At 42.1% G+C, this 27,883-nt stretch overlaps 1 protein-coding gene and 1 pseudogene across 5 annotated transcripts in view; both read right to left on the minus strand.

Annotated features, from left to right (window-relative positions):
• The window catches only part of IGF2BP2 (insulin like growth factor 2 mRNA binding protein 2), a 160,607-nt gene that overhangs the window by 117,857 nt on the left and 14,867 nt on the right, over window positions 1–27,883 (minus strand). The window contains exon 3 of one of the 5 annotated variants that reach the window (XM_059687281.1): window positions 22,432–22,581. The exons of the other annotated variants lie outside the window; for them this stretch is intronic. Within the exon in view, the coding sequence (XP_059543264.1) occupies window positions 22,432–22,475 (44 nt within the window). The 5' untranslated portion in view covers window positions 22,476–22,581. The remainder of the gene's footprint in view (window positions 1–22,431; window positions 22,582–27,883) is intronic. 5 annotated transcript variants of the gene reach the window in all.
• Window positions 15,597–17,945, minus strand: LOC132229243 (small nuclear ribonucleoprotein G-like; annotated as a pseudogene).

Raw genomic sequence — 27,883 nt, forward strand, 5'->3', positions numbered from 1 at the left:
CATAGCAGCATGTACCAAACTGAAAATTGTTAGAAGCAACTTAAATTTCAAAGGATCTTTCTTTTGTTTTAAAACTAGAGGCCTGGTGCAAGAAATTCGTGCAGGGGGTAGGATCCCTACACCTGGCCGGCAATCAGGACCCATCAGGGCGTTCTGGCTGCTGGCTGGGGCCTTCCTTCACTCTGCACCACCCCCTGGTGGTCAGAGCATATCATAGCAGGCAATCAAACTCCCAGTCTCCTGGTCGAACTCCCAAGGGGACACTTTGCATATTAGCCATATATATATATATATATATATATATATATATATATATATATATATATATATATACACACACACACACACACACACACACACACACATACACACACACACACACACATATATATATACACACACACATATATACACACACACACACACACACACAAAGTTTTGTATATGAGCGCTTCTACAAAAGTAGAGAGACTAGTACTATGAACCTATATGTACCCATCACCCAGTTTCAACAGCCATCAACATTTTGCCATTTATGTTCACAGGCCAGAACTTTAAAGGTCGTGACTTCTAGGGCTAGAGCTCAAACACGTATGGCCAAATGTAGGTTCCTCTGAAAACACACCCCTGTACATGAGTTAATGCGTGGACACACACACCCATACAAACAGTAACTTCCAAGCCACATGCAGAAACCAACTGGAGTGAGATCTCTCCATCAGATTCCTGCTCCTCAAAGGGTGGTCCCTGCTCAGCGTCAGGAGCTTGTCAGTGATGCAAAACTTCAGGGCCCATTTCAAACTTCCTGAGTCATAATCTGGGGTTTAACAAAATCCCCAGGTAATTGGTCTACACGTTAAGATTTAAGAAGCATTGATCTGCTCTAGACAACCATACCTCCCCTCTGCAAAGCTATGCTTAATTAACTGGTTCTGAGGAGCTGGGCAAGAAACTTAAGTGTGAACAACAGTGTCATTTTACCTTTAAGTTTGCCATTAACTAGTCAAACTTAAAGGCATGCAATTTGTGACCTAGTAATTCCACTTTTCAATACCTACATTAGGGAGATAGTCACATATATGCTTAAGTAGAATTTTTGTAGTTGTTGTTAATCCTCACCCGAGGATATTTTTCCATTAACTTTTAGAGAGAGTGGAAGGGAGGGGAAGAGAGAGAAATATTGATGTGAGAAAGACACATAGATTGGCTGCCTCCTGTACACACCCCAAACAGGGCCCAGGATTGAGCTTGCAACCAAGGTACATGCCCTTGACCGGAATCAAACCTGGAACCCTTCAGTCCGAGGGCCAACACCCCATACGCTGAGCAAAACTGGGGCTTAAGGAGGATTTTACAAACATGTCTACCACAGCATTGTTTGGAACTGAAAACAACCTAACTGTCCATCAATAGGAGAATGGTGAAACAAACCCACACAGAACAGCAAGCAGAGCTTAATGTGGATGAGCCAGATCATGGAAAGTTCTCCTAGACAAGTTGATGCTCAAAAAGCAAGCTGCAGAACGTTCCACTTAGTATAACCTTAGTTTAAAACAAACGGAAAACAAATGCAGCAGTGCGTATTTTCTCTAGATACATATAGGCATAGGCAGAGGAAGAGAAAGCGAACCCAGGTACCTGGAAGGACAGGAGCCAAAAGGCAGCGTGATTACATCTGGGGCTGGATGAAGGGGATTGGGATTAGGAGTGGGAAGTAAAAGGTGGATTATAATGTTTTATCTCTTCCCTTATTTATGGAAAGGAGAGTGAATTTTTGTATCACTTGTGAGACAATTTTTTTTTTTAAGTAGCTACACAGTTTCTTATACCAAATGAATTTATGTAGAGAAAATATGGAGAGAGAAACCAAGATGGCGGCATAGGTAAACACCAGGGTTTGCTGCCTGGCACAACCACTTCAAAAATACAACTAAAAGACAGAACAGACATCAACCAGAACCACAGGAAGGCTGGCTGAGGGGAAATTCTACAACTAGAAGGAAAGAGAAAAGCATACCGAGACTCAGAGGAGGCGCAGTGCGGAAAATACAAAGGTGTGGAGGTGTGTGCGGAGCGGGCTGGCGGCTGAGGGTGCGGTTGTCTGTTTCAATCCGAAGGGAGTCTCAGGCTCTGAGCTCCAGTTCCGGGCGAGTCTCTGGGGACCCAGACTCAAACGGGAGAAGTGGGACTGTCTGGCATCGGTCGGAACTCGAGGGCAGCTTTCTCTCCGAGGTTTGCAGCGGTTGCTGGGACTCTGAGAGGCAGAGCCTCTGGGGACGGGACTGAGAGCAGCCATTACTGCTCGTTCCGCCCGCCCTGTTGATTCCCTGGGACCCGCCCTGCCCAAGCCCTGTGCAGAGCCATTTGCCAGATAGCCTTAGGCAAAGGCTAGATTAGCACCTCCCTAGAGGACAGAAGTTCTCCCACTGCAGACACAGCTGATTCTCACAGCCAGTTGGCCTGGAGGTCAAATCGCCCCTGTATTACCTACAACAATCAAGGCTTAACTACAACAAGACTGCGCACAAAGACCACAAGGGGGTGCACTAAGAAAGCATAAAAAATGCAAAGACAAAGAAACAGGACACAACCGACAGAAATGGAGGATATAGAGTTCAAAACCACACTTTTATGGTCTCTCAAGAACTGTCTAGAAGCTGCCGATAAACTTAGTAAGGCCCTCGAAAAGACTGGTGAGACCGCCGATAAATATAGCAAGATCCTCAAGAAATCTAATGAGACCCTCGATGTTGTGATAAAGAACCAACTAGAAATTAAGCATACACTGACTGAAATAAAGAATATTATACAGACTCCCAACAGCAGACCAGAGGAGTGCAAGAATCAAGTCAAAGATTTGAAATGCAAAGAAGCAAAAAACACCCAACTGGAAAAGCAAAATGAAAAAAGAATCCGAAAATACGAAGATAGTGTAAGGAGCCTCTGGGACAGCTTCAAGCGTACCAACATCAGAATTATTGGGGTGCCAGAAGAAGAGAGAGAGAGCAAGATATTGAAAACCTATTTGAAGAAATAATGATAGAAAACTTCCCCTACCTGGTGAAACAAATAGACTTACAAGTCCAGGAAGTGCAGAGAACCCCAAACAAAAGGAATCCAAAGAGGACCACACCAAGACACATCATAATTAAAATGCCAAGAGCAAAAGACAAAGAGAGAATCTTAAAAGCAGCAAGAGAAAGAAACTCAGTTACCTATAAGGGAATACCCATAAGACTGTCAGCTGATTTCTCAACAGAAACTTTGCAGGCCAGAAGGGAGTGGCAAGAAATATTCAAAGTGATGAATACCAAGAACCTACAACCAAGATTACTTCAACAGCAAAGCTATAATTCAGAATTGAAGGTCAGATAAAGAGCTTCACAGATAAGGAAAAGCTAAAGGAGTTCATCACCACCAAACCAGGATTATATGAAATGTTGAAAGGTATCCTTTAAGAAGAGGAAGAAGAAGAAAAAGGTAAAGATACAAATTATGAACAACAAATACGCATATATCAACAAGTGAATCTAAGAATCAAGTGAATAAATTGATGAGCAGAATGAACTGGTGAATATAATAGAATCAGGGACATAGCAAGGGAGTGAACTGACTATTCTTGGGGGGAAAAGGGGTGTGGGAGATGTGGGAAGAGACTGGACAAAAATCGTGCACCTATGGATGAGGACAGTGGGTGGGGAGTGAGGGAGGAGGGTGGGGTGGGAACTGGGAGGGGGGGAGTTATGGGGGGGGAAAGTGGAACAAATGTAATAATCTGAACAATAAAGATTTAATTTAAAAAATAAATAAATAAATAAAAAGAAAATATGGTCAGGGCAAGACTACAGAAAAATGGATAAAAAGTTTAAAGACCTTTGACAGTCTGTATGGACTTTGTGTGTGTGCGCATGTGTATGTGTGCTTCTGTTTTCAACACATGCATTCAGCTGGTACTGGGCATATTTTGCACTATTTAAAAATGTCTTCAAAAGTGGTATGCTGTGCTTCTGTGTATTTTTGTATTCCCTTCTTTTGTCTATGAGCTAAGTGAGAACAAGTTATATATGTGATTGTTTCTATTGCTACATATTTCAGGTTCCTAGTTCAACAGGTAATGATGCACACTAGCTAAGTGAGTAAGTCGCCAACCTATCTATATATATAAAAGCCTAAGCAACCGAACGACAAGTCACTATGACGCGCACTGACCACCAGGGGGCAGATGCTCAATACAGGAGCTGCCCCCTGGTGGTCAGTTTGCTCCCACAGTGGGAGCGCAGCTCAGCTGACAGACCAGTCCCAGGGGCCCACCAGTCCCCAGCAGCCACTCACTCCCTCAGTAGGCCTGCAGGTCCAATCTCCGGAGAATGGGCCAGGCACCAATGGACCAGCACTGCTGGCACAATCCTGCCGGTGCCGCAGGCTTCCTGGAAGTCACCCTCGAGCACCACCGTGGCCACTTCCCCCTCCCTAGAAATTCCGCAAGGAAGAAACAATATAAAAGCGGCCGCCAGGTGGCTCCCAACAACTGGTGTGAATGTCCGCGGGATGAATCCTGATCTCGGGCCAGCAAGGGCGTCCCACTCACTACCCAGAGGGCCATTCGCGTCCCGAACCCCCCACCCCTTGGGACCCCACCTATGCATGAATTTGTGCACCAGGCCTCTAGTGTAAAATAATAGCAAAAAAAAAAAAAAAATCCCTAAGAGGTAGGCAGAGCATGTATTGTCTTCATTATAGTAGCTAAAGAAACGGGCTCATAAAGCTGGATAATGTGCCCAAGGATTTTCTACCTAGTAAGTGGCAAAACCAGATCTTGGCTCCCACAAGACCTCTACTCCTTTGGTTATATTGTACCTGCCATGCTGCCATACTTACATATGACACTTACCTACACATTTAGGCAGTTTTTTAGATAGGTGCAGACTGAAAACTCTCAAGAGAAACCTTAAAATTCAAATGAAATGTGCATTTTGGGGATCTCATATCTATTTATTTTGAGTTTCTTTTCTTTTCCCATACATTGCCTTGAACAGTCTAAGGAAATGAGACTGAAAAAACACATTATACTACCACCCTATCCCAAACACAAAGTAGAAAAAGAGGGAACTCTAACTGTTCTGTTTTTTTAAAATGTGGCTGTTGTAGTTTATTGAAAGATAAAATAAAACACACCCTGGCCAGTGTGGCTCAGTGGTTGAGCCTCATCCTGTGCACTGAGAGGTTGCAGGTTCAATTCCCAGTCAGGGCACATAACCAGGTTGCAGGCTCAATTCCCAGTAGGGGGTGTGCAGGAAGCATCTGATCAATGTTTTGCTCTCACATCGATGTCTCTGTGTGTCTCTCTCTCTCTCTCTCTCTCTCTCTCTCTCTGAAAATCAATTTAAAAAAACAACAATATAAAAGTAGATAGAACCTGGAAAACATTATGCTAAGTGAAATAAGCCAGCCAGAGAAAGACAAATATCATTTGATCTTACTCATATGTGGAATTTAATGAACAAGCTGAACTAACAAGCAAAGCAGAGACAGACTCAGAGAGAGAGAGCAGGCAGACAGCTCAGGGGTGGGGTGGAGGTGAAGGGTTGAACAAAAAAGAGAAAAAGAGAAAGAACTCATGGCACGACAATAATGTGGGGATTGTGGGGGAAGGGGAGAGGTGAAAGAGGGTATGGGGGATAAATGGTGACAAAAAAACAGGAAAAAAAAGTAGATAAATACTATGTACCCATCTCCCAGCTATAACAATGATCACAGCCCATTAGAAAAATCCTAGTGATAACGTAAACAGTGTTAGGGAGTAGGGATGAAAGGGAGAATCTAGTTGTCTGTCCTTAATAAAGGAAAGTGACAAGACAAGACACCTGGAAGCTTTTCTTTTTATTTATTTATTTATTTGTTTATTTATCTATTTAATGTATTTTTATTTCAGAGAGGGAGAGAGAGGGAGAAACATCAATGATGAGAGAGTTATTGATTGGCTGCCTCCTGGACATCCCCTACTGGGGACCGAGCCTGCAACCCAGGCGTATGCCCTTGACGGGAACTGAACCTGGGATCCTTCAGTCCGCAGGCCGACGCTGTATCCCCTGAACCAAACCAGCTAGGGCACCTGGAAGCTTTGCATGTGAAATATTCTCAATCTGACTTACAGGTTTGTAAAGTTAATTTGTTTTTAAGTTTGGAGTTAATGAGGTTAAAAGCTCACAGTAGTCTTTAGCTATCAAGATAATACAACTGACTTCTTGATCCTCTTAAGCACTGTGACTAGAGAGAAACTACTCTGGACCCACTTGCATGCCTCTATTTATAGCAGCAAGCACCAAGTCTTATGGGAAAAGATCCTAAACCATTTAAAAATCAAACTATTTTAGGCATCTCACAACTTTCTAAGAATTTTGTTTGTTTGTTTTAACATTGTTCCCAAAAGTTGGGTCATAAATTGTGTGTGTGTGCACGCACACATGGGTGCCTGTGTTTTGGGGAAACGTGTAAAATGAGGTTAGTGGGTTTGAAGCGTTACAGGCTCTATGAAGAGCTCTAACCAGGGTTGCATTTATGGGGTAAGGTGCTGGGAGTTCAAAGGATGACTAAGAAATGAATTAGCTGCCTAAAAAAAAAAAAAAACCAACCCAACTTTTTTTTTTTTTTTAGAACTGGGCAGAATATATATATTGTTAAAAAATATGAATCAAGTACAGCTCATTTCAAATATTAGACATAGTTCCCATAACCACTGAAAACATATATGTACTAACTGGGATTTTGCTAAATTTAAACCCTGACTCAGTAGAGTAAGACAAGTCCTTCTTCTTCAGGGGAGGGAAGAGTGGAAGAGTTGCCCCAATAGACAGGACTGCTAACAACACCCGCTGTGTGCCAGGAGCTTCATGTGCCAGGAACTCTTTAATGATGTAGAGAATTAGCAGTCCTTCCCCTTTCTTTTCAATGAGTAAAAGCCAGTTGAAGATTTTCAAAATCTGCTTAAGGTCACAGCTAACGTCCAGCGCCGGTGATTGAGTTCAAAACCTACCTCTTGTCTTCTTTACCACACTGACACTCAACTAGGCCAGCACCCTATGTTTGCTTCAGATAGTCTTGAAATAAGTTTTACTGACCATCTCTGCTTGGAATTAACCTCTGGGCATGGCTTTCTATAATGTGCCATGTAACATTCACATCCATTTATATAGAAAGTTACACTAATACCCACTAGTTTTGAGAAAGAAGCCTCCACTACACAGTGGCACTTACAAGGTGGTCATCAAAAAAATGGTTATTCCTAGTAATTTTATTCCAGCACCGGAAGCTCAGAATGTAAATTAATGGGCACAGCTACCGGTCTTGTCTGAAAATAGCTTCATGACTAACTGTGTCCACACAGTGACGAGAATATGCTAAAGCACAAGACTTGTGGGTTGCAGGACAGCCTCCATGCAAGTTGACTGGGATCGTAAGTTGAGGGCTGGGAAGTGGAAGTCACTGGCTTTCCAGCCTGGTCACCAAACAGCACCCACTTGAGATTTTTACCAAAGCCATGCTGTTGTGGCTATTGCTTTAAATCCTTTCTTAAGGAACATATATGAAGAAGGTATGCGGTAGGGATTAAGCACCTGCCAGCTCTGTGCCTTGTGTGATCAAGTTACAGGCTTGACACAATTAGCAATTGTAATTAATTACATAATTTTCGGTTCAAGTTTAATTCCACTAAAATGTATTGGTGAAACTAGGCCATTTAGGAAGGTTTACGGACCAAAGGATAATGATAAGCTTAAAGGCTGCCATATGCTTGATTCAGATTTGAGACACTCGAGATGCTTGTAAACCAAGAGAGGACCTTCTTGCTCCATGAACAGCAATAAAAGTAAACACGCCTCGCCCTGATCGGTTTGGCTCAGTGGATAGAGCATCGGCCTGCGGACTGAAGGGTCCCAGGTTTAATTCCAGTCAAGGGCATGTACCTTGGTTGCGGGCACATCCCCAGTAGGGAGTGTGCAGGAAGCAGTTGAATCAATGTTTCTAACTCTCTATTCTTCTCCTTCTCCCTTCCTCTCTGTAAAAAGTCAATAAAATATATTAAAAAATAATAATAATAAAAATGCCTCTCATATATGTTGATTTCTGAACATTTGGACTCTTACTGCAAACAGATCGATGCCTCTGCTAGGAGATGGCCATGGAAGGCCTAATTTCGCTCTGGGCCTCTCTAGGGCTGCACAGAGCTCTGCAGAGGTGGAGGACTTAAAGCGGGGGAGAGGGGCCCAGGGCCACTGTGATTGCCTGGTCAGCAAATGGAGTTCTCATCCGTGAGGGCAGGGCCAAGTGTTCCCAGAAATTCAACACAGCAGTTGATGACAAACTCAAGGACATAAGTCAGCTAGATTCGAACCGGGATGTCACTGTGTCACTTTACATGCCACTGCATCTGCACCTGGTTCTTGGTTTTTACCACTTTATGTAAAAACACCTCAACTTTCAAGATCTGGTTGACCAAAGTGGCTAACATCTGTTTGTGCCCAACCAATAGCCTAGAGCAGCGGTCAGCAAACTCATTAGTCAACAGAGCCAAATATTAACAGTACTTCAAAATAGACTCGCCCAGGCCAAAAACCGACTTCTGCGCATGGGCCACGAGGTTTCAATCGCACTGTACGCACACCTGCACGTGGTATTTTGTAGAAGAGCCACACTCAAGGGGCCAAAGAGCCGCATATGGCTCAAGAGCCTCAGTTTGCCAACCACGGGCCTAGAGATGTACTATATCTCTTTTTACATATTGTGGCTCTTTGAAAGGCTCCAAATCATTATAATTTCTAAGATATCTCACCGCCCCCCAAATTTCAATCCTTTAGGGGCAACATGGCCCCATGGAGAATTTCATGGTCTAGGGTAGATGTTCATATAAGTCCCATAAGATATCTGGAAAGGTATGTACACACACACACACACACACACACACACACACACACAACATTTTAAAATCAAATTCTTAAAGGACCCCATAGTAAATATTTTCGGTTTTGTGGGCTACCTACTGTCTCTATGGCATATTCTTCTTCCTTATTTTATTTTGTTTTTATAGCCCTTTAGAAATATAAAAAACTCTCTTACTTCAAAGACACCCTACATCAAAACAGGCTACTGGCCAAAGCTGGCCTGTGGGCTAGAGTTTGCTGACTCCTGATTTATAGGGATAACAGCTAACATTTTTTGAGATCTTACCATTTACAAAAAAAGTAACTGTCAAATGGTGACTGCCAGGGGCTGGGTGCAGAGGGGAATGGGGAGTTATTGTTTAATGGGTATAGAGTTTTAGTTTTGCAAGATGAAAAGAGTTCTGGAGATGGGTGAGCACAATAATATGAATGTACTTAACATCACTGAACTGTACACTTAAAAATGTTAAGATGGTAAATTTTATATTACATGTATTTGTTATTAAAAATTAACTGCTTGCCCTAGCCCGTTTGGCTCAGTGGATGGAGCAGGGGTGGGGAAACTTTTTGACTCGAGGGCCACAATGGGTTCTTAAATTGGACCGGAGGGCCGGAACAAAAGCATGGATGGAGTGTTTGTGTGAACTAATATAAATTCAAAGTAAACATCATTACATAAAAGGGTACGGTCTCTTTTTTTTTAGTTTTATTAATTTCAAACGGGCCGGGCCGTAGTTTGCCCACGGCTGGGATAGAGTGTTGGCCTGCAGACTGAAGGTTCCCAGGTTTGATTCCGGTCAAAGGCACATTGCCCAGGTTGAGGGCTCAATCACTAGTTGAGGGCATGCAGGAGGCAGCTGATCAATGGTTCTCTCTCATCATTGATGTTTCTCTCTCTCCCTCTCCCTTCCACTCTGAAATCAATACAAATATATATTTTTTAATTAACTGCTTAACTTTCATATAATACCAAAAAAACCACATAAAGTAGATAAAGACATTTTATAGCTGAGGAATGGGAGTCTATAAGAGCTTTCACCACTTGCCCATGCTATAAAGCTAGCAACTGGAGTGCTGAGATTTGAATGCTAGTCTTTGGTTCTAAAAGATTGAGCTCTTCCTCATTCTCTCACCACCAAGAACTCCTTTTATTTATTTTTTTCAACAGATGCCATCTTGCCAAAGATTTTTATCTGCTAAACAAGCATCACTTACTAATACTTTGCTTTGCATCTTAAACAATCACTCACAGATACTGACAAACAGAGCTTCAGATCCCTTCAGGGGTCAGCCCCTTCTTAAAAGATAACCTCTAAACTGACATGATTTCAGCCAAAAATCAAAGAAATTTGGATTCTAGTTAAGATTTTCCTTTAAATAAATGTAAGGTCTGATGACCTTTCTTATCTGTCTGCTTCACTCCACTACCCAGTTCCCAGAACAAGGCCCAATATTTGGGAATATAAAGAACTACTCGCCCTCCTTTATTTCTTGGCCCTTTGTGTTTAGGAAACCTCATAATATCAGTGAAACTATTGAAGGCAGATAGAATCCAGGACCTCTTTCATCGCTCAAGTTTTATGATTTCATAGTTATGTCCATGGTATTCCTTCAGTCAGTCAACCATAATTCTCTAGATCATACTGCAGCACAGGACGCTAGTGTGTGTTCTTGCGAAAACACAGAGCAAAATGAAAGAGGAAACTGAAGTGTAGTGGGGTATAAAGTCCATAACTTGGCAAAAACAACAAAAAAAAGACCTTGAAAGATTTTTAATGAATTCGGAAAAGAATCTTAACTAGTTGTTGAAACGGAGTCCCCATGGACTAAAGAAAGCAAAAAACTGCTGGGCTGCCTGTTTATAGCACCTCAAAGGCAACGGTCTGTGACCTCCCTGGGCTTATGACACACGCTGGGCCTGGGGTACCTCATCCCCTTGTCTGTATCCACTGTCACAGCCACATGACCTAGGCCAGGCCAATCAGAAGTCTTCTCTGGGATTTTCAGACTGAAACTAGGAGGAAAGGATCCTATTTTGTTCCAGGCCACAGGCGGTAAAGATGGCTATAGACTGGCACTGACCATGGATGGTATTACAGAGAAAGTCCATGTTTAGTAAGAGAAAAATGAAGCTATCACTCAAAGATAAAGACAAAAGTTGGCGAAAAAGAGTGGAGGAGCCAAACAGATACACAGCTGTGTTCAAGCCCCTGGTTTTCCTGATCCTCCTTAAAGCCCACTCCATCCAGCCCACCCACCCTGCAGCTTGGTTAAATGAAAAAAAAAAAATTGCTTAAGCTGGATGGAGTGAGTTTCTGTTACTTGTGACCAAAAATCTTAATGCAGGGCTGAGGCTGTTGACTGACCTGGAAGGATGAAATGCGTCATTCCAGAGAAAGTAGGCTAAAGGTAACCAGCTCCTCAACTCATCCTGGACTGGCTCCTCCTTCCTCTACCTGAGTTCTCATCTGAGAAACTAGGTTAAACCTCTTTGCTACCAGGTGTGTTCCAATCGCTTAAAAAGGCAGGTTTGATACAATGTACTGTTTAAGCATTTTGATTTTTAGACAGAAGTGAGCTCCCCAGAAACCCCCAAGTAGGATTATTTTTATCTTGAAAGCCCCTTGATATTTTATAGAGCATCCAGAAACAAGTGTGAAAAAGTGACAGGACTTCAGGCTATACATAATAAAGAGCTTTAAGGGAACTGTTAAGAATGTAATCCCTTTAAACAGCTCATGTAAATCATACTAATCTAGTGAAATAAATCTTGCATCACAAAGAGAATTATCCAGAAAAAAATTTCACTTTCTTCCAACCCAGCCACCAGCCCTTTGTTACTTATTTTGTGTCATCATTTTCTTACCTTTCCTTCCTATGATTTTTTTTATTTGTTATTGGATTTATTGAGGTGACATTGGTTAATAAAATTACAAAGGTTCCAGGTGTATCATCATTCTATAATACATCATCTGTATATTGTATTGTATGTTCACTACCCCAAGGCAAGTCTCCTTCCATCACTATTTACTCACCCTCTTTTTCCTTCCCCCATCTTCCTTTCCCAATGGCAACCACCATAAGTTTGTCTATGTCTATGAGGTTTTGCTGGTGTGTTTTTTTGCTTAATCTCTTCGCCTTTTTCACTCTGCCCCCATCCAACTCCCCTCTGACAGCTGTCAAGTGTGTTATCTGTATCTATGAGAGTCTATTTCTATCTTGTTTGCTATTTTTCTTTTGTCCATTAGATTCCACATATAAGTGAAGTCGTATGGTATTTGTCTTTCTCTGACTGGCTTATTTCACTTAGCATGATACTCTGCCGGTCCATCCATGCTGTAGCAAAAGGTAAGATTTCCTTCTTTTTCACAGCTGAGTCGTATTCCATTGTGTAAATGTACCACAGCCTTTGTATCCACTCATCTACTGATGGGCACTTGGGCTGCTTCCAAATCTTGGTCGTTGTAATAACGCTGCAATAAACATAGGGGTGCATACATTCTTTTGAATTACTGTTCTGGATATATTCCCAAAAGTGGTATCACTGGGTTATAAGGCAGTTCCTGATTTTAATATTTTGATGTAACTCTACACTGCTTTCCACAGTGGCTACACTAATCTTCACAGTGCATGAGGGTTCCCTTTTCCTCATCTTCATCAGCACTTGCCATTTGTGGATTTCTTGATTGCCGGGAGCCGGTCCATCCTTGCTGTTTCAAGGGACCTGGCATATATGGCATACGGATCTTAATATGTTTGCTCACCTTCTTGGTGCTGTGTTTTAACCAAGGTCACCTCTCCGAGAAAGGTTGTTTCCCCAGGTAGGGATTTTCCCCTGAAGTTAGGGAGGGAATAAAACCTTTTAACTAAGTGCCAGGTGGGTAGTTAATCAATTTAACTACAAACAATCATGCTTAAGCTACATAATCTTTACTCCCTGGAATGGAGATAAGAAACGCCCTAACCTTTGTAATAGAGATTGACAGGATTAAAATGAACTGGTATAAATACAGATGTAACAAGACAGCAAGAGACAGAACTCAGAATCTAGAAACAGAGACAGAACTCAGAACACAGAACTCAGGAGAAAGAATTCAGAAGACAGAACCTACGCGGAACCTGAAGATGGAGGAGCTTCGCTGGAGAGAACATGGCAAGGGATCCTGGACTGAACCTGACTGCAGAGCTTGGCAAGGAGCCTGACTAGAACCTGGTGACTGAACCTGGCTAGAGATCTGAAGCAGAGCCTCTCTGGAGATCAAGACCAGAACTTGGCTGGAGATCCTGGCTAGGCTGCTGATCAACTGAACGCTGTCTCCGTGTCATTCCTTCTTCGCCGACTCCGTCCACACCTTTGGGGACCCCTGGACCTGCTGGGGCTGGACCCCGGCACTTGATGACAGCCATTCTGACAGGTGTGAGGTGTTATCTCACTGTGGTTTCAATTGCACTTTCCTGATGACCAGTGATGTTGAGCATCTTTTCATATGTCCACTGGCCATCTGTATGACCTCCTTGGAGACGTGTCTACTCGGGTCCTTTGCCCATTATTTAATTGGATTGTTTGTTTTTTTGGTGTTGAGTTTTATAAGTACTTTTTAAATTTTGGATATTAACCGCTTATCAGATGTATGGTGAATATGTTCTCCCATTCAATGGGTTGTCTTTTCATTTTGTTGTTTCCTTGCTGTGCAAAAATCTCGCTCTGTGGAATGGTGGAGAGATGGAAGCCCTGAGTCTTCTCTTCTTGATGTTCCTAGTTGTCTAGACAGGCATACCTTAGAAATACTGTTGGTTTCGTTCCAGACCCTCTTCCTATGATTTTAATTATTTTTTTCCATATGAAACTAGCTGAAGCTATTCACCATTAAATCTCCTCTATTTTACCTAACATTGGGGAGCTATGAAAAGAAATAATATGCAACGAAATTAGTCACCAGGCACAAGGAAAACGGATAGTTTGCCTTAATAGAAAACTCATAAAATTAATAATTTGCAATAAAATATCTAAAAAGGTTATTTTTTAAATATCTAAAATTATTTCAGACTTTATTTAAAAAGAAGGTAAATAAGAATTACTCTCTAATCCAAGACTATGTAAAAGCAAAGTGCCCACATAATGTTTTTCATTATTTTATTTTTAAGGACAATTCTGAATAATTGTAATTCACTTTTTCATCATTAATAGTTAAGGCAAGAGAAGAGATTTTTCCAGGAGACAGTAGTTAATGCACCTTCTCATACTGAAAGTCATTCTACACATTGCTAAAAGAGCAGAAGTTTCTAGAGAACAGTTCCACCCCCGACTTGGTAAGTGCTCTCCTTCTGACGAGGGTCCTACCAGCCTATACGCTCCAGGAGAGCAGGCAATGGAACTGCGCTGGCCCACTGCTATGCTTTTAGTGCTGGCACATCATAGGTGACCAATAAATGTTTTGTATATGTAAGTAAAGAGATCAGTAAATAAATCCAACTGCATGTCCTACTGCCAGTGCTGATGAGGAGTTTGATATAAGAAAGTTTTTGGGAAACTGACAAGGATGAAAATAGAGAATGTAAAAGTTCCTATTTCTTTTTCTTAAATTCAAATGAATTCAGCAAGTATTGGGAGTTGGGGGAAACATGTCCTCTGTGGCAGGCACTGGACTAGTAGCTGCTGTCACACAGATAAAGACGACAGAGCCCCTTCCCCTAAGGTGTGCATCTGAGTGAGCTGCTGTCACCTGGAGGCCCAACTCTCACAGGACCTATCCATTCACCAGGACATTCATCTTTATTAGGATTTTAAAAGTAGGAAAAAGGGAGAGGAGGAGGCCATGGAAAACTGATTTTTAAGTGCACTTAAGTATCCTAACCAGGCATTAAATGCTTAGAGTATCACCAGAGGCCCAATGCACAAAATTTGTGCAAGGGGCTCGGCCTTCGCAGCCCCAGCCTCGTCCAGGTCATTCAGCTGTCCGGTCTAATTAGCACATTACACTTTCATTATTATAGATATAACCTATTACTCCATAACAACGTTTCTACAGGAATCCTAACAAGGATACTATAGTTCCAGAAACAAGCTTCCACGTCCCTAATTCCCCTTCTCTCTCTCTCTCAGGCAGAGGTGGAGGGAAAGAGACAGAATAAAGAGCAACTTTTTCAATGGGGGCTCCCCTAGAATGGGAAACTATGAGAAGGGAAGAAGGGAACGGTGTGATATTCCTGCATGTATGGATCATTTGAGTACTTGAAGATGGGAGTGTGGCTGCATCTTTCATTTTGAACCTCATTAAGCTCTGATGCACCTTCTCATACTGAATTCCACCTTACTGAAGATATTGCTATTACTGCCATCTGCTTGAATATATGAACATAAACAAATCACTCATCAAACTATAGCCAAATCTGTTAAAAGCAGATCACTACTTTATTTGGTTTCAGATAACATCAAATTATAACCCCTCCAAACACAGCAGGTATAAAGAATAAAAGTCTAACAATTTTGGAATTGAGCATCTGAATACTCAATTTTGAATTCTCCCCAATACCAAAAGTGAGAGAGAGAGAGAGAGAGAGAGAGAGAGAGAGAGAGAGAGAGAGAGAGAGATTGATTGCATATGTATTCTTTTATCAAAGATATCAATGAAAGTTCTCTAAAAACTGCAAGCTCTTTCATCTCTCCATCCAGTCACACACGGAACACCAATTATGTGTCAGATACCACATTAACCTCAGGAAATGGGGAGATATAGCCACACAAAGAGGACACACCCTCAATTAGTAATACCAAGTATTATTCTTTCTATTTCTTATCTGGACTTGTTAAAGTCTAACTGAATGACTAATGAGTGGAATGAGAGTGGATGATAAACTCCAAGTCCTATCCCATAATAAATTAGAGTAGAAGCTAAAAATAGATTAAGAGTGACTAGCACTTAGAAATCCACAGAGACAAACACAACAAGGAGAGTATCTGGTCACACCATAAGCATTCCTGAAAGGTACCATAAGCAGACCTATGAAGAACTAGTGGCCTTGCACTGCAATTGATAGCTCCTGAAGCCCCTAAGACCCTCTTCTAAGTAGGCCACAGCTCTTCCTCCTCTATCCCAGCTAGAATATCCTACTGTCCAACACACAAGTGCAAAGAGGTTTGACTCTTAAGTCATGGATATCATAAACATGGCTCAATAGTCACAAAACTGTTCAGATCTCAGCATGGGGGGGGGGGTGCTGGATTACAAATCAGGTTGGATAAGAATCGCTTCTTGAATCAGAGATAATCTTTCAGTTCTAAATTATCAAATAGCATGGCTACAAGTCTCCTTACATTAAGAAGTGTGGTATAGCAGAAAGACAAACGGCTTTGTAGTCAAGGCAGATGAAAGGTTTGTTGCCTTTCTCACTGGTGGCCTTAGGAAAGTGGAAATCTCCCTGAACTTCAGTCTCCTCTTCTGAGGAATGAAGTTGCCACCACTTGCCTCACAGGGCTATTGGGAGATGGGCAATAATCCATATAAAGCAACCAGCCCAGTCAACAGCCTCTGTTTTTCACGCCAGGCTGTCTATACCTCCTCTCATCCAATGTATCACACACTGCCCACACACGGCACTCAGAGTGTGTTAAAGGTAAGCTCAGCCTGTCAATCAGTCTGTGTGCTTAGTAAAAAGCAAAACTCTTACACACGGGCCTACTAGTGAAACCTAAGGGGAAGGAATAGCTATCTGCTCCAAAGCCAAAAAAGGAACAACTTTCACATATTGCTCAGGTAAGACAGAACCTTTTCCATGGATTACTGAAAACAAAAACAACTTGGAAGGAACAGTCTTATCCTTGCAACAGTGATAAAGAAACTGATTTCTGATGCTACAACTGTTTGGTCAAAGGCACTATAAGAAATAGCCCCTGCCAGGGCTGGTGTGGCTCAGTGATTGAGGGTAGACCCATGAATCGAAAGGTGACGGGTTTGATTCCTGGTCAGGGCACATGCCCCAGTTTCGGGATCCCCAGTAGAGGGCATGCAGGAAGCAGCTGATCAATGTTTCTCTCTCCCACGGATGTTTCTATCTCTCCATCCCTCTCCCTTTCTCTCTAAAATCAATATAAACATTTAATTTTAAAAAAATTTTTTTAATAAGAAATAACCCGTCTCTGGGCCTGATGTCAAAACAAATTCAGGACCCTAAAATACAGCTCTGGAATCTGACAGCTCTGAGGAGCTCTGGTCCAGCATGGAGAGCAGCGAGCCAAGATGGACAGATTAAAATGCTTACTTCTTTTCTTTTTTTCTCGGTACAAAAGGTTATTTAACAAAAGTTCAATGTGAAAATGTGTACAACCCAATTTTTATATTGTAGTAAAACAGGAGCTGCGGAGGGGGGGCGTGTGGAAGCAGCTGATGTCGCTGGCGGACACAGCCATTCTTGACACTTGCTCCAAGGCTTCAAACGTGATGGTAGTTTCCTCGTGTTGCCATCATTCTGATACTATTCTGTTGTCCACTAATTGCCATCTCCACGCATTCATCTACCACAAGATTCATAAAGGGATCAAATCCCCGCAATATTCCTTGGATGTGTCTGCCACCATTTAATTTCAATGATAACTTCTTGTCCCTAAATTTTTTTAACTCAGAAAGGTGAGCTTTGCTCATGTTGTCTACTCGGCGAGCTCAGAGATACCCTTTATTTTCAAACATGCCCCAGACAAGGGTTGGTCAGAACAGGTTTTGGAGAACTGGTCTGCCCTCAAATTGCAGGCATGCCTAGCTCGTCTTACACAGGCAGTTGTTCCTAAACAAGTATTTCTTTGCTAAGGACTTGTAGACTCAGAATTCTAGAGCAGGCAGAAGAGTGGCGATGAATCAGCTAACATCCTCTTTACTGATGCGAAAACTAATGGCCAAATGTGTGGGTCACAGAGCTAGCTGTCAGGACCAGAATTAGAACCCTGACTTCACCGTCTCATTCACATTAGTGAACAGCCAACGTTCTCTTCCTATTAGTGTTTTGTTGTGTGTGTGTGGGTTTTTTTAATTTTTTTTTTTATTGATTTCAGAGAGGAAGGAAGGAAGAGGGAGGGAGAGAGAAACATCAATGATGAGAGAGCATCATTGATCGGCTGCCTCCTGCACGCCTCACAGTGGGGATCAAGCTCGCAACCTAGGCATGTGCCCTGACTGGGAATTGAACCATGACCTCCTGGTTCATAGGTCTATGCTCAACCACTGAACCATGCCAGCCAGGCTGTTGTGTGTTTTGTAAGTTTGGCTTTATTTGGCGGTCACCTCTTTTTTCCCCTCCTAACTTCTTTATAAAATATACATAACATAAAATTTACCATTTTTAAGTGTATAGCTCAGCAGTATTAAGTACAGTTACACTGTTGAGCATTCATTACCACCATCCATCTCTAGAACTTTTCATCTTCCCAAACTGAAACTCTGTACCTGTTAAATACTAATTCCCCAGTTCCTGGCAACTACCATTTTACGGTGTGCCTCTACGAATTTGACTAACGTAGGCGCCTCAAATTGGAATCATACAGTATTTGGCTTATTTCACTTAGCACACTCTTCAAGGTTCATCCATATTGCAGCACGTTTCAGAATTTCCTTCCTTTTCAAGGCTGAATACTATTCCATTGTATGAATATACCACATTTTGTTTATCCATTCCCACAGACACCTGAGTTGCTTCCACCTTTTGACTACTGTGAATACTATTGCTATAAACATAAGTGTACAAATACCTGTTCGAGTCCCTACTTTCAATTATTTTGGGCCTAGCACCCAGCACTGAAACTGCTAGATCATATGTTATCAGTGCTATTTTGATATGTGTCTCAAAGTAAACAAAAAAATGAATCATGCTGATTGGTAAATTCTTTAAAAAAAAAAATGAAAATCATTGAATGTTTTGTTCCTGTACTTAGCTCTACTTAAAAACAAATTTTATGAGAAATCTTTTAGAGGCTGTGAGAGGTAGAGGGAAAAGCACAGCAATGACAGTGAGGAGGATGACTTTGCACTAATGCCCAGTGTGACACCTGGCAAGCTTTCTGAGCTCTCAGCATGAATTTCCACAGGGCAGAGAGTGGTCTAGATCAGCGGTAGTCAACTGGTGGTCCGTGAGGTCCAAAAGGTTGGCAACCGCTGGTCTAGATAACTCCAAGTCTCTGGATTCTGCGAGTTCTATAAATCTATGGAAAAACTTACTGAATCATTTTTCTTAATCATTTTTATTTTCTTTTACTTATGTTTGAATTACTAAGCATACTAGAGTTTAAAGAGCTGTTTCTAGTTAAAGAACTTAGAATATTTTTTTTTGAGACAAGAGTTCCAGGGGCAATGAGAAGAATTCCTAAGCTAGGAAAAAAATCAGCAATGATTTTTCTCTTAGTAGTACATTTATTTGCTAATCGCCTTAGAAATTCTCGGGTGTAGTACCTGTATAATCGGAGTCACTGTGAACTTGTGGTTATTTTATAGCAGTTGATATAAAACTATTATATGCACACTGAGCTCGGTATCAGCAGGACATACTTGCCAAGAAAAGTTTGCTACAATAGTTTGATCCAAACAATACTTCAGTTACTGAGCAACATACCAAGATCCCTACCTGAAAATGCATTCTGAGTCATAATGCAAGCCTGGCTACAGGTAAGACACCAACAACACACTCTCAAGCCCAGCCATTCTTGGGCCCTTCCTAACAACCCAGACTGCAGACATCACTCTTTCCCAGGAAGGATTTGCAGGATGAGCAACGCGCCCATCTCCCCCAGGCTTCCCAGAACTCCATCTGCTTTAGTGTCCACCAGGAAGCAGGCTTTCTACTACTGGGGCCAGAAGAGCAAGATACTGATAAAATTCCTCATGTCTGTTTCACCAATCAATAGTTCAACTATTTAAAGTAACTTCTGCGGAAAAGCTTCCTATGCTGGGTACAATGATCTATATTAACCTATTCAATCCGTAGAATCCTGGGAGGTAGGTATGTTCATGCTCATGTTAGGAAAGGAGATGGAAGCCCAGAGAGTGCCCTGTCGGGAGGCACACTGGAGGGAAAGAGCACAGCCAGGTGGGACCCTTCCACTAAAACATTTGCCTCTGCTCTCCCAAGTCTATGGCCACCTGGCCACCCACAAGAGAACATCTGAGGTTCCTCTCTTTAAAAGCAGGCTCTAATGATTTAACAACGAATCCATGGCTTTTCGGTCAGGTGTGAAGTGTACAGATCACACATTCTCTTACCTTTATTTCTACTGATAGGCAGGATTTTGGAGAAAACAAGAGGAGAAACCTTAGATCAGCCCTTTCATTAAGAGACTAGACCGGGGGTGGGCAAACTTTTTGACTCGAGGGCCACAATGGGTTCTTAAACTGGACTGGAGGGCCGGAACAAAAGCATGGATGGAGTGTTTGTGTGAACTAATATAAATTCAAAGTAAACATCATTACATAAAAGGGTACGGTCTTTTTTTTCAATAGTTTTATTCATTTCAAACGGGCTGGATCTGGCCCGCGGGCCATAGTTTGCCCACGGCTGGACTAGACGAATTCGTGCATGGGTGGGATCCCTCAGGGTGGCCTCACAGCCCCGCCTGGCATGCCGGTGTGGCCTGGCACTGGCCCTTCAACTGCTCCACCATCCCGCCTGTGGGGCGATTGCTACACACACACACACACACACCCCACCTCACACCCGCTTGGCCTGGTTCCACCCCCTCACCTGCTTCACCATCCCACCACAGTCCCACCCTCATCAGGGCCCATCGGGGCGGCAGCCATGGTCTGTGCTGCCCCCTGGTGGTCAGCGCACGTAGTGGTAACGGTTGAATGGATCGCCCGAGGGGACAATTTGCATATTAGGTTTTTATTATATAGGATAGGATGATTTTTTTACAACGGAAACACCCATATTACCACCACCTCCAACACCTGCAGATAATGACTGGGTCCCAGTGCTTCCATCCTCCTGTAGGCTCCTGGGAAGTCTACTGGGGGAAAAGACATCCATCAAGTCTTCCTTAGAGAGTTTAAAAGACTATCCAAATCTTTCCTCTCCAAGTTCTAAGAGTGCAAACAGTGTTAATTCTTACTACATAATAGATTCAGGAAACTGTTTCCTATGACACATGCATTTTTCTATAGCACCGAGACATCTTGGGAAGGAATTAGGTTGTGCACTATATTTATGATGATTTTATTGGACCTGGAGCATAATTTTATTATTTTGAATGACTGTAGAGCTTTCTAGTTACTGCTATCGTTGATTTTATGGCACAGTATTGGCCCCATCTATGATTTATTTGATGCCAACTCCTTGATCAGGAAGTCAACACCCAAAAATGACATTGTGTCTATGGGAAATACCACTGACTTCAAAACACCTACTTTTATGGGAAAGTTTTTATTAATGCAATGCCATGAAAGGTGGGAACTGCCCACTCAAGAGGACCCTCATTAAGCAAAATATAAGGGTAAATTTTTATTGATCTCCTAACTTTTAGGAGAAAGAAGCATTATTTGGGATTAATTTTTTTAAGCAAGCTTCATAGAATAATGTAGAGTATGTCCCAAAGTTCTGTTCTACCCCCTACATCAGTGGTTCTCAACTCTGGCTGCATATCAGTACCCAATGAGGGCATTTAAAAAATAACTATGCTAGGCCCCACCCCAGACCGAATGATTCAGAGTTTCTGGGGGTACACTCAGGCTCTGTATTTTTTTTAAAGCTCCTCAAGTAATTATAATGGGCATCCAGGATTCAGAACAGTTGCCCTACACCAGTAGCTCTTAAACTTGAAAGAATATCAGAATCATCTACCTAAAAGGTATTGTGAAAACACAGATTGTTGGGTCCCAGCTGGGAATTTCTGATTCAATAGGTTTGAGGTAGAACTTTGAAATCTGCATTTCTGCTCAGCCGGCATGGCTCAGTGGGTGAGCGCTGACCTATGAACCAGGAGTTCATGGTTCGATTCCCAGTCAGGGCCCATACCCGGTTGCAGGCTCGATCCCCAGTGTGGGGCATGCAGGAGACAGCCAATCAATGATTCTCTCATTATTCATGTTTCTCTCTCTCTCCCTCTCCCTTCCTCTCTGAAATGAATATAATTATGTATTTTTTTAAATCTGCATTTCTAACAACATACTGATGGCCCAAGGGCCACACTGAGAATCGCTGCCACTTTTCTAGTTGACTATTAAGTTATTCTAAGTTAATTTTATGATAAATATACTAGAGGCCCAATGCACAAAATTCGTGCAAGAGTAGGCCTTCCTTCCCCCAGCTTCCAGCACCAGCTTCCCTCTAGCACCCAGGACCTGGGCTTCCCTCCGGCCACGGGCAGGCACCCGGGACCCGGGATTCCCTCGCAGCTCCAGCTTCGTCTGGAAGGTTGTCCAGGAGGATGTCCAGTCTAATCAGCAGTGGTTTTCAACAGTGTGAGCCAAAGAAAAGGATTTTCTGCCCAACTGGCGTAGCTCGGTGGTTGAGTCTTTACCTATGAACCTGGAGGTCGTGGTTTGATTCCTGGTCAGGGCACATGCCTGGGTTGCAGGCTTGATTCCCAACGTGGTGCGTGCAGGAGGCAGCCAATCAATGATTCTCTCTCGTCGTTGATGTTTCTCTTCCTCTCCCTCTCCCTTCCTCTCTGAAATCAATAAAAATATATTTTTTTAAAAAAAGAAAAGGATTTTCTGCGTAATCATCAATTAAAACAGGTAACTTAAGTTTGCCAGAATGCACCACTGCCTGAGAACTGCAGTTACTAAAGCTCAACCAGAATGAAATCAGGAACAATACAATTCAACCGTTAGTAAGCACCTCCCATACCACGCTGGGCACACACCATGAGTAAGTCATTCTTTCCTTCCTAGTGACAGACAGACAATCATACAGGGCCTGCTGCGCACACAGTAGCTATGGAGTCAGTCCGTGACAGTGGAGGTAACTGTGAAAACCTAGGTGGGGGAGCGGACATTCAGAAGGACTTAGGGGAGCTTTACAGAAGGATCTCCAAGGGGACTACCCAGCTGCCATATGCCTACTGTCCACACAAATTTTACCATACCAGGCAGCAGATTCCCTGCCCCGAGAGGGTGCACTGGACCTTGTCCCCAGGCATTATGGGAGTCCAGACAAATATAACTTTTTGGCCGAGGGCAGATTCTGTGGTTTATCTACCTTTGAACTTTTTACAGCAATTAACCAACGCCTCACACACATAGGCGTTGCTGAATACCTGGGAATAAGTGATCAAAAAACGTAATCTGGAAGGTAAACCTAATGCACCCAGAGGGAGAGGGAGGTCAGGTTCAGGTTACCAGTTTTTTGCTCTCTAAGTAGTAACCCCATTCCAGGCCGAAGACAACATAGGCATTTAAGAAGTGAGCTTAGGTAACCAGAATACGGTAACACGCGAAGCTGGTATTGGGATAAGGGTGAAAAGCAGCAGTGTTCTTGTGGCTTGTTTCTATAGATTTGGAAAAAGTAAGAGGACAAGACTCCTCAGAGATTAGCTCCTTAATGCAGGGACTCCATTGTACCCTACACTGGGGCAGACACATAGTAGGTGCTCAAGTAATGCTCTTTCGAATTGAAATAACTTGAGTTCCTTACTGAGTCTCAAAAACATTTCTTAAGTGATAGGACTTTATCTGACATTCAGCAGCTGATTCAGCTGAGGAAGTTCATTGAGAGCAGGCAAGAAGTAATTTCAACATCCAAATGCACCATCACCAACTAGGGACAGAATCCCTCTCACACATCCCACCAACCAGACTGAAGCACCTTCAACAGCACGCAGGGCCCTAAAGCCCCTGGACCAGGGGTCCTCAAACTTTTTAAACAGGGGGCCAGTTCACTGTCCCTCAGACCGTAGGAGGGCCGGACTATAGTTTAAAAAAAAAAAACTATGAACAAATTCCTATGCACACTGCACATATCTTATTTTGAAGTAAAAAAACAAAACGGGACAAATACAATATTTGTATTTGCATGTGGCCCGCGGGCCGTAGTTTGAGGACCCCTGCCCTGGACAGAGAAACTTTATAGAAAGTCAAAGCTTTTCTCAAGATGAGAACACCTGCAAACACTATGTTGTTGTCAGAAGAAATCGATATAGAAAGTGAACTGCTGAAAGCACCCTTTGGAGTGCAATGTCGCTTCAGGCTTTGTGCCTCCCACTAGAACACAGCTCCCAGGCAGCCTCTCCTACTTAACAGCTGGATATTGGAAGTTGTCATCTTATTTTTGACAAAGGTAGCTTTAGTTTGCTAGGCTCAATCTTAGAAGTTATCCACAATTATTTGTTTTACAATTAAACTGTAATTAAATTTTACCTTTAAAGAGCAGTACAGAATCAAGTGTCAAATGATCAAAAATTAAAATTATTAGATTCTTTTTGGTGAATATATTCCCAATAAAAGTATTGAAAAAAGAAGTAACTCCGTGTTATTATGCTGTGATTAATCTGATCAAAACTGTCCCCATTTTCTGTCTACTACATAATCCTGGACTGCCATGATTTAAATTGAACGCTCTCCTTTGAATGGGTGAATTTGTAACCACTTCCTGTCACGGGAAAGTTATAAAGGAATCATCTTAAATTCTTCCATAGTAGGATGATACCCAGATATTAGCAGTTTGCATCTCAAGAGCATTGTAAACCTAAAAATGAATCAAGGTAATAGTTCACTGAATGGTGAAATACCACTAATTCTAACAGAACAGAACTAGAATTTACTACCTTTTCTATAAGGGGGAGGGGGGAGGTGGTACTTAACAAAGGAACCAATATAAACAAGATCATAAGAGGTACATTTGCCCTGACCGGTTTGGCTCAGTGGATGGAGCGTCGGCCTGCGGACTGAGAGGTCCCGGGTTCGGTTCCGGTCAAGGGCATGTACCTTGGTTGCCGGCATATCCCCATTGGGGAGTGTGACGGAGACAGCTGATTGATGTTTCTCTCTCATCGATGTTTCTAACTGTCTATCCTTCTCCCTTCCTCTCTGTAAAAAATCAATGGAATATATTTAAAAAAAAAAAAAAAAGAGGTACATTTAAACTACTTAAGAGAGTGAAATAGAAACATTTGATTTTTTTGTGAAAAAAATACATAAAAAATTTTAACTATGGAGAGGTCAACAATCTACTCTGAGCGTTCAAGAAAGGAGGGGAGTGAGAGCAGGATGATGCAGGATACACTCTGCTTGAATAGAATATATAAACTGTGTAGAAAATTTAATACTATATTTACCCCAATGTTTTTTAAACAATATAAAAAGCATACATCTTTCTTAAAGTGCAGGCACTCTTAACAAGAGTCTGACATTCTTGCCCTAGCCGGTTTGGCTGAGTGGATAGAGCACTGGCCTGCGGACTGAAAGGTCCTGGGTTCGATTCTGGCCAAGGGCACATGCCTGGGTTGCAGGCTCGATTCCCAGTAGGGGCATGCAGGAGGCAGTTGATCAATGATTCTCTCTCATCATTGATGTTTCTCTCTCTCTCTCTCTCTCTCTCTCTCTCTCTCTCTCTCTCTCTCGCTCTCCCTTCCTCTCTGAAATCAATAAAAAAATATATATGTTTTAAAGAGTCTAACATTCTATAAGCCTCGTCTATACATAGTCAAAAAAGAAACGTTTCACTTCACATATCAAGTCAACAGGTCCTTTAAGAGAAAAGGCTAAATGGGTTATGGGAATGTGTAATGCAAGTAAAGTAAGCACTGAGATTCAATCAAAAGGTAAAGACGCAACTATTAAAATACTATATTTGACTGAAGTCAAAGTAATTTAGGACATTCTATGGCAAAGTTGGTAGGTTTGCTTGAGTCTGGCAAAATGCTTGTACAGAATGATTCATTCAACATCGAATCGACACGGATATGCCTAACATCAAACACAGTACGAAATGTTACCAATTTCTTCAATAAACAAACACATAATAAAGGTAGGCACCAAAGGTCTGAGGGCCTAATGTTTTTGCATTTTTAATGGGGGAAATATTCACTTTGTCTTATAGCAAAGTGACCGCTGCATTTGCCTGAGAAAGATGTACTATAGTAAATAGCATATTTCTTAGAAAACCAGTGATTTTAAAGAAGAGTAAATATATTTTCCTCTTGTAGACCATGGCTAACCACAGTATGGCACAATTCTGGCGAAATCAGACCTCACCCAGTTACAAAAATAGCAAAAAGGACTCTTGTTGCTGGCAGAAAAGTGACAAGCATCTGTACTGATACAAGAACCATCTTCTAAACTTTTTGATTAGGCATGAAAAACCCCCAGCTCTTTCAGATAAGGCTGAAAGGTAAAAATTTAAGTGTGTTTTATAAAAAGGAGAGTCACTAAAATCACTCTTCAGGGGGAAAAACAAACAGAAAGAGATGAAAAAGAAAAAGAAAAAAACAACTTCGGTTAAATGCCAAACACGTGGCCCCATCTGAGGACTTGGAACAACTGGGCCTCGATTCCCTAATCTGTGAAGTGAGGACAGTGGCATCTGCCTCCCTCTCTATACAAGGTATTATGAAAATTAAATAAGGATTATAAAAGGACTCAGTAATCCATAAATTGTTATTATTGTTGTTTTATAAGGAATTCCAGGTTTGCTCCAAAAGGGCTGATTATAAATACTAATATAAGGGAATTACTTCTCACCTGAGCCCCAAACCAGCCAAGTCTTTGATTTGCTGACTTTTCCTGATTGACTTAATTAAATGCTAGATGGCTGGTGATGTTCCCCATCCTCTGGTAGTCACCTTTTGACTAATCCCTTCCCACTGAATGTCTAAGGAACAAAATAAGGCACAGTGACTATATGTAACTCCGTGACTAGGTGGTAAAAGGCAGTGTGGTGTCTCATTCACTGGGATGACTCATTCCGGGACGCCTACTGTCATGTTGTGAGCAGACCTATGCAGAAGCCCAGGTGTGAGGAACTGAGACAACAGCCAGAGAGAAACTGAGGCCTGCCAACAATCACGTGCATGGTTGTAGATCTTCTAGACTAGCTAAGCCTTCAAATGACTGCCGTCCCAATTGGCAACTTAACTGCAATTTCATAAAAGGTGCTGAACTACAACAACCCAGCTAAACTGCTGCCACAGTCCTGATCCTCAGGAAATGTGTGAATAACCCTGGCCAGCTGGCTCAGCTGGTTGGAGCGCTGTCCCATGCACCAGAAGGTGGCAGGTTCTATTCCCGGTCAGGGCACATACCTAGGTTGCGGGTTCAATCTGGTGAGGGCATACAGGAGGCAGTCCAGGAGGCAGTCCATCAATGTCTCTCTCTCACATCAATCCCTGGTGAGGGCATACGGGAGGCAGTCGATCAATGTCTCTCTCTCTCACATCGGTATTTCTTTCTCTCTCTCTCTCTCAATTAACATTTAAGATCAGTCGCACTTTCCTGGTTATAAATGATCTTATTCATTGGTAAATCCTGTCACTTTTTACACTTGCCTTGTTTTTAACAGTAACTTCCAATGCTGTCTCCTTAAACTGATCATATTTATTATGTAAAAACACACCTTGAGTTTGATTCTTGTAATCTACCTATTGTCTTACAATAAGAGGCCAGCTGGTATGTTTTTTTCAAGTAGGTTTTTCTTTAATGTAATTTTGGTTACAGAGAGAAATAGCTACAGTGAAAATTATATTGTCATGTAATCATACTGAATCTAATAATACTAAGATTAACCTACACTGTAAAAAAAAACAAACAAAACCTATTCTGATTCCACCAAATTTGAATCTCTGCCTTCCAAACTCATTTTGCAGCCCTGTGCAGTGGCTCTTTGCCGCTCACCTCGTGTTTTAAAAGAGCCTTCATACCTAACATGCCCCTGAAGATTTTATTCCACTTAGGGTTTGAAAAAACCCAGTCACAAAAGAGCAAAATCTTGGAACTAGTATTCCCCTCACCCCCCAACCCCATTTGAAAATAAAG

Source organism: Myotis daubentonii, chromosome 3 (assembly GCF_963259705.1).
Source record: "Myotis daubentonii chromosome 3, mMyoDau2.1, whole genome shotgun sequence".
Taxonomy (NCBI): domain Eukaryota; kingdom Metazoa; phylum Chordata; class Mammalia; order Chiroptera; family Vespertilionidae; genus Myotis; species Myotis daubentonii.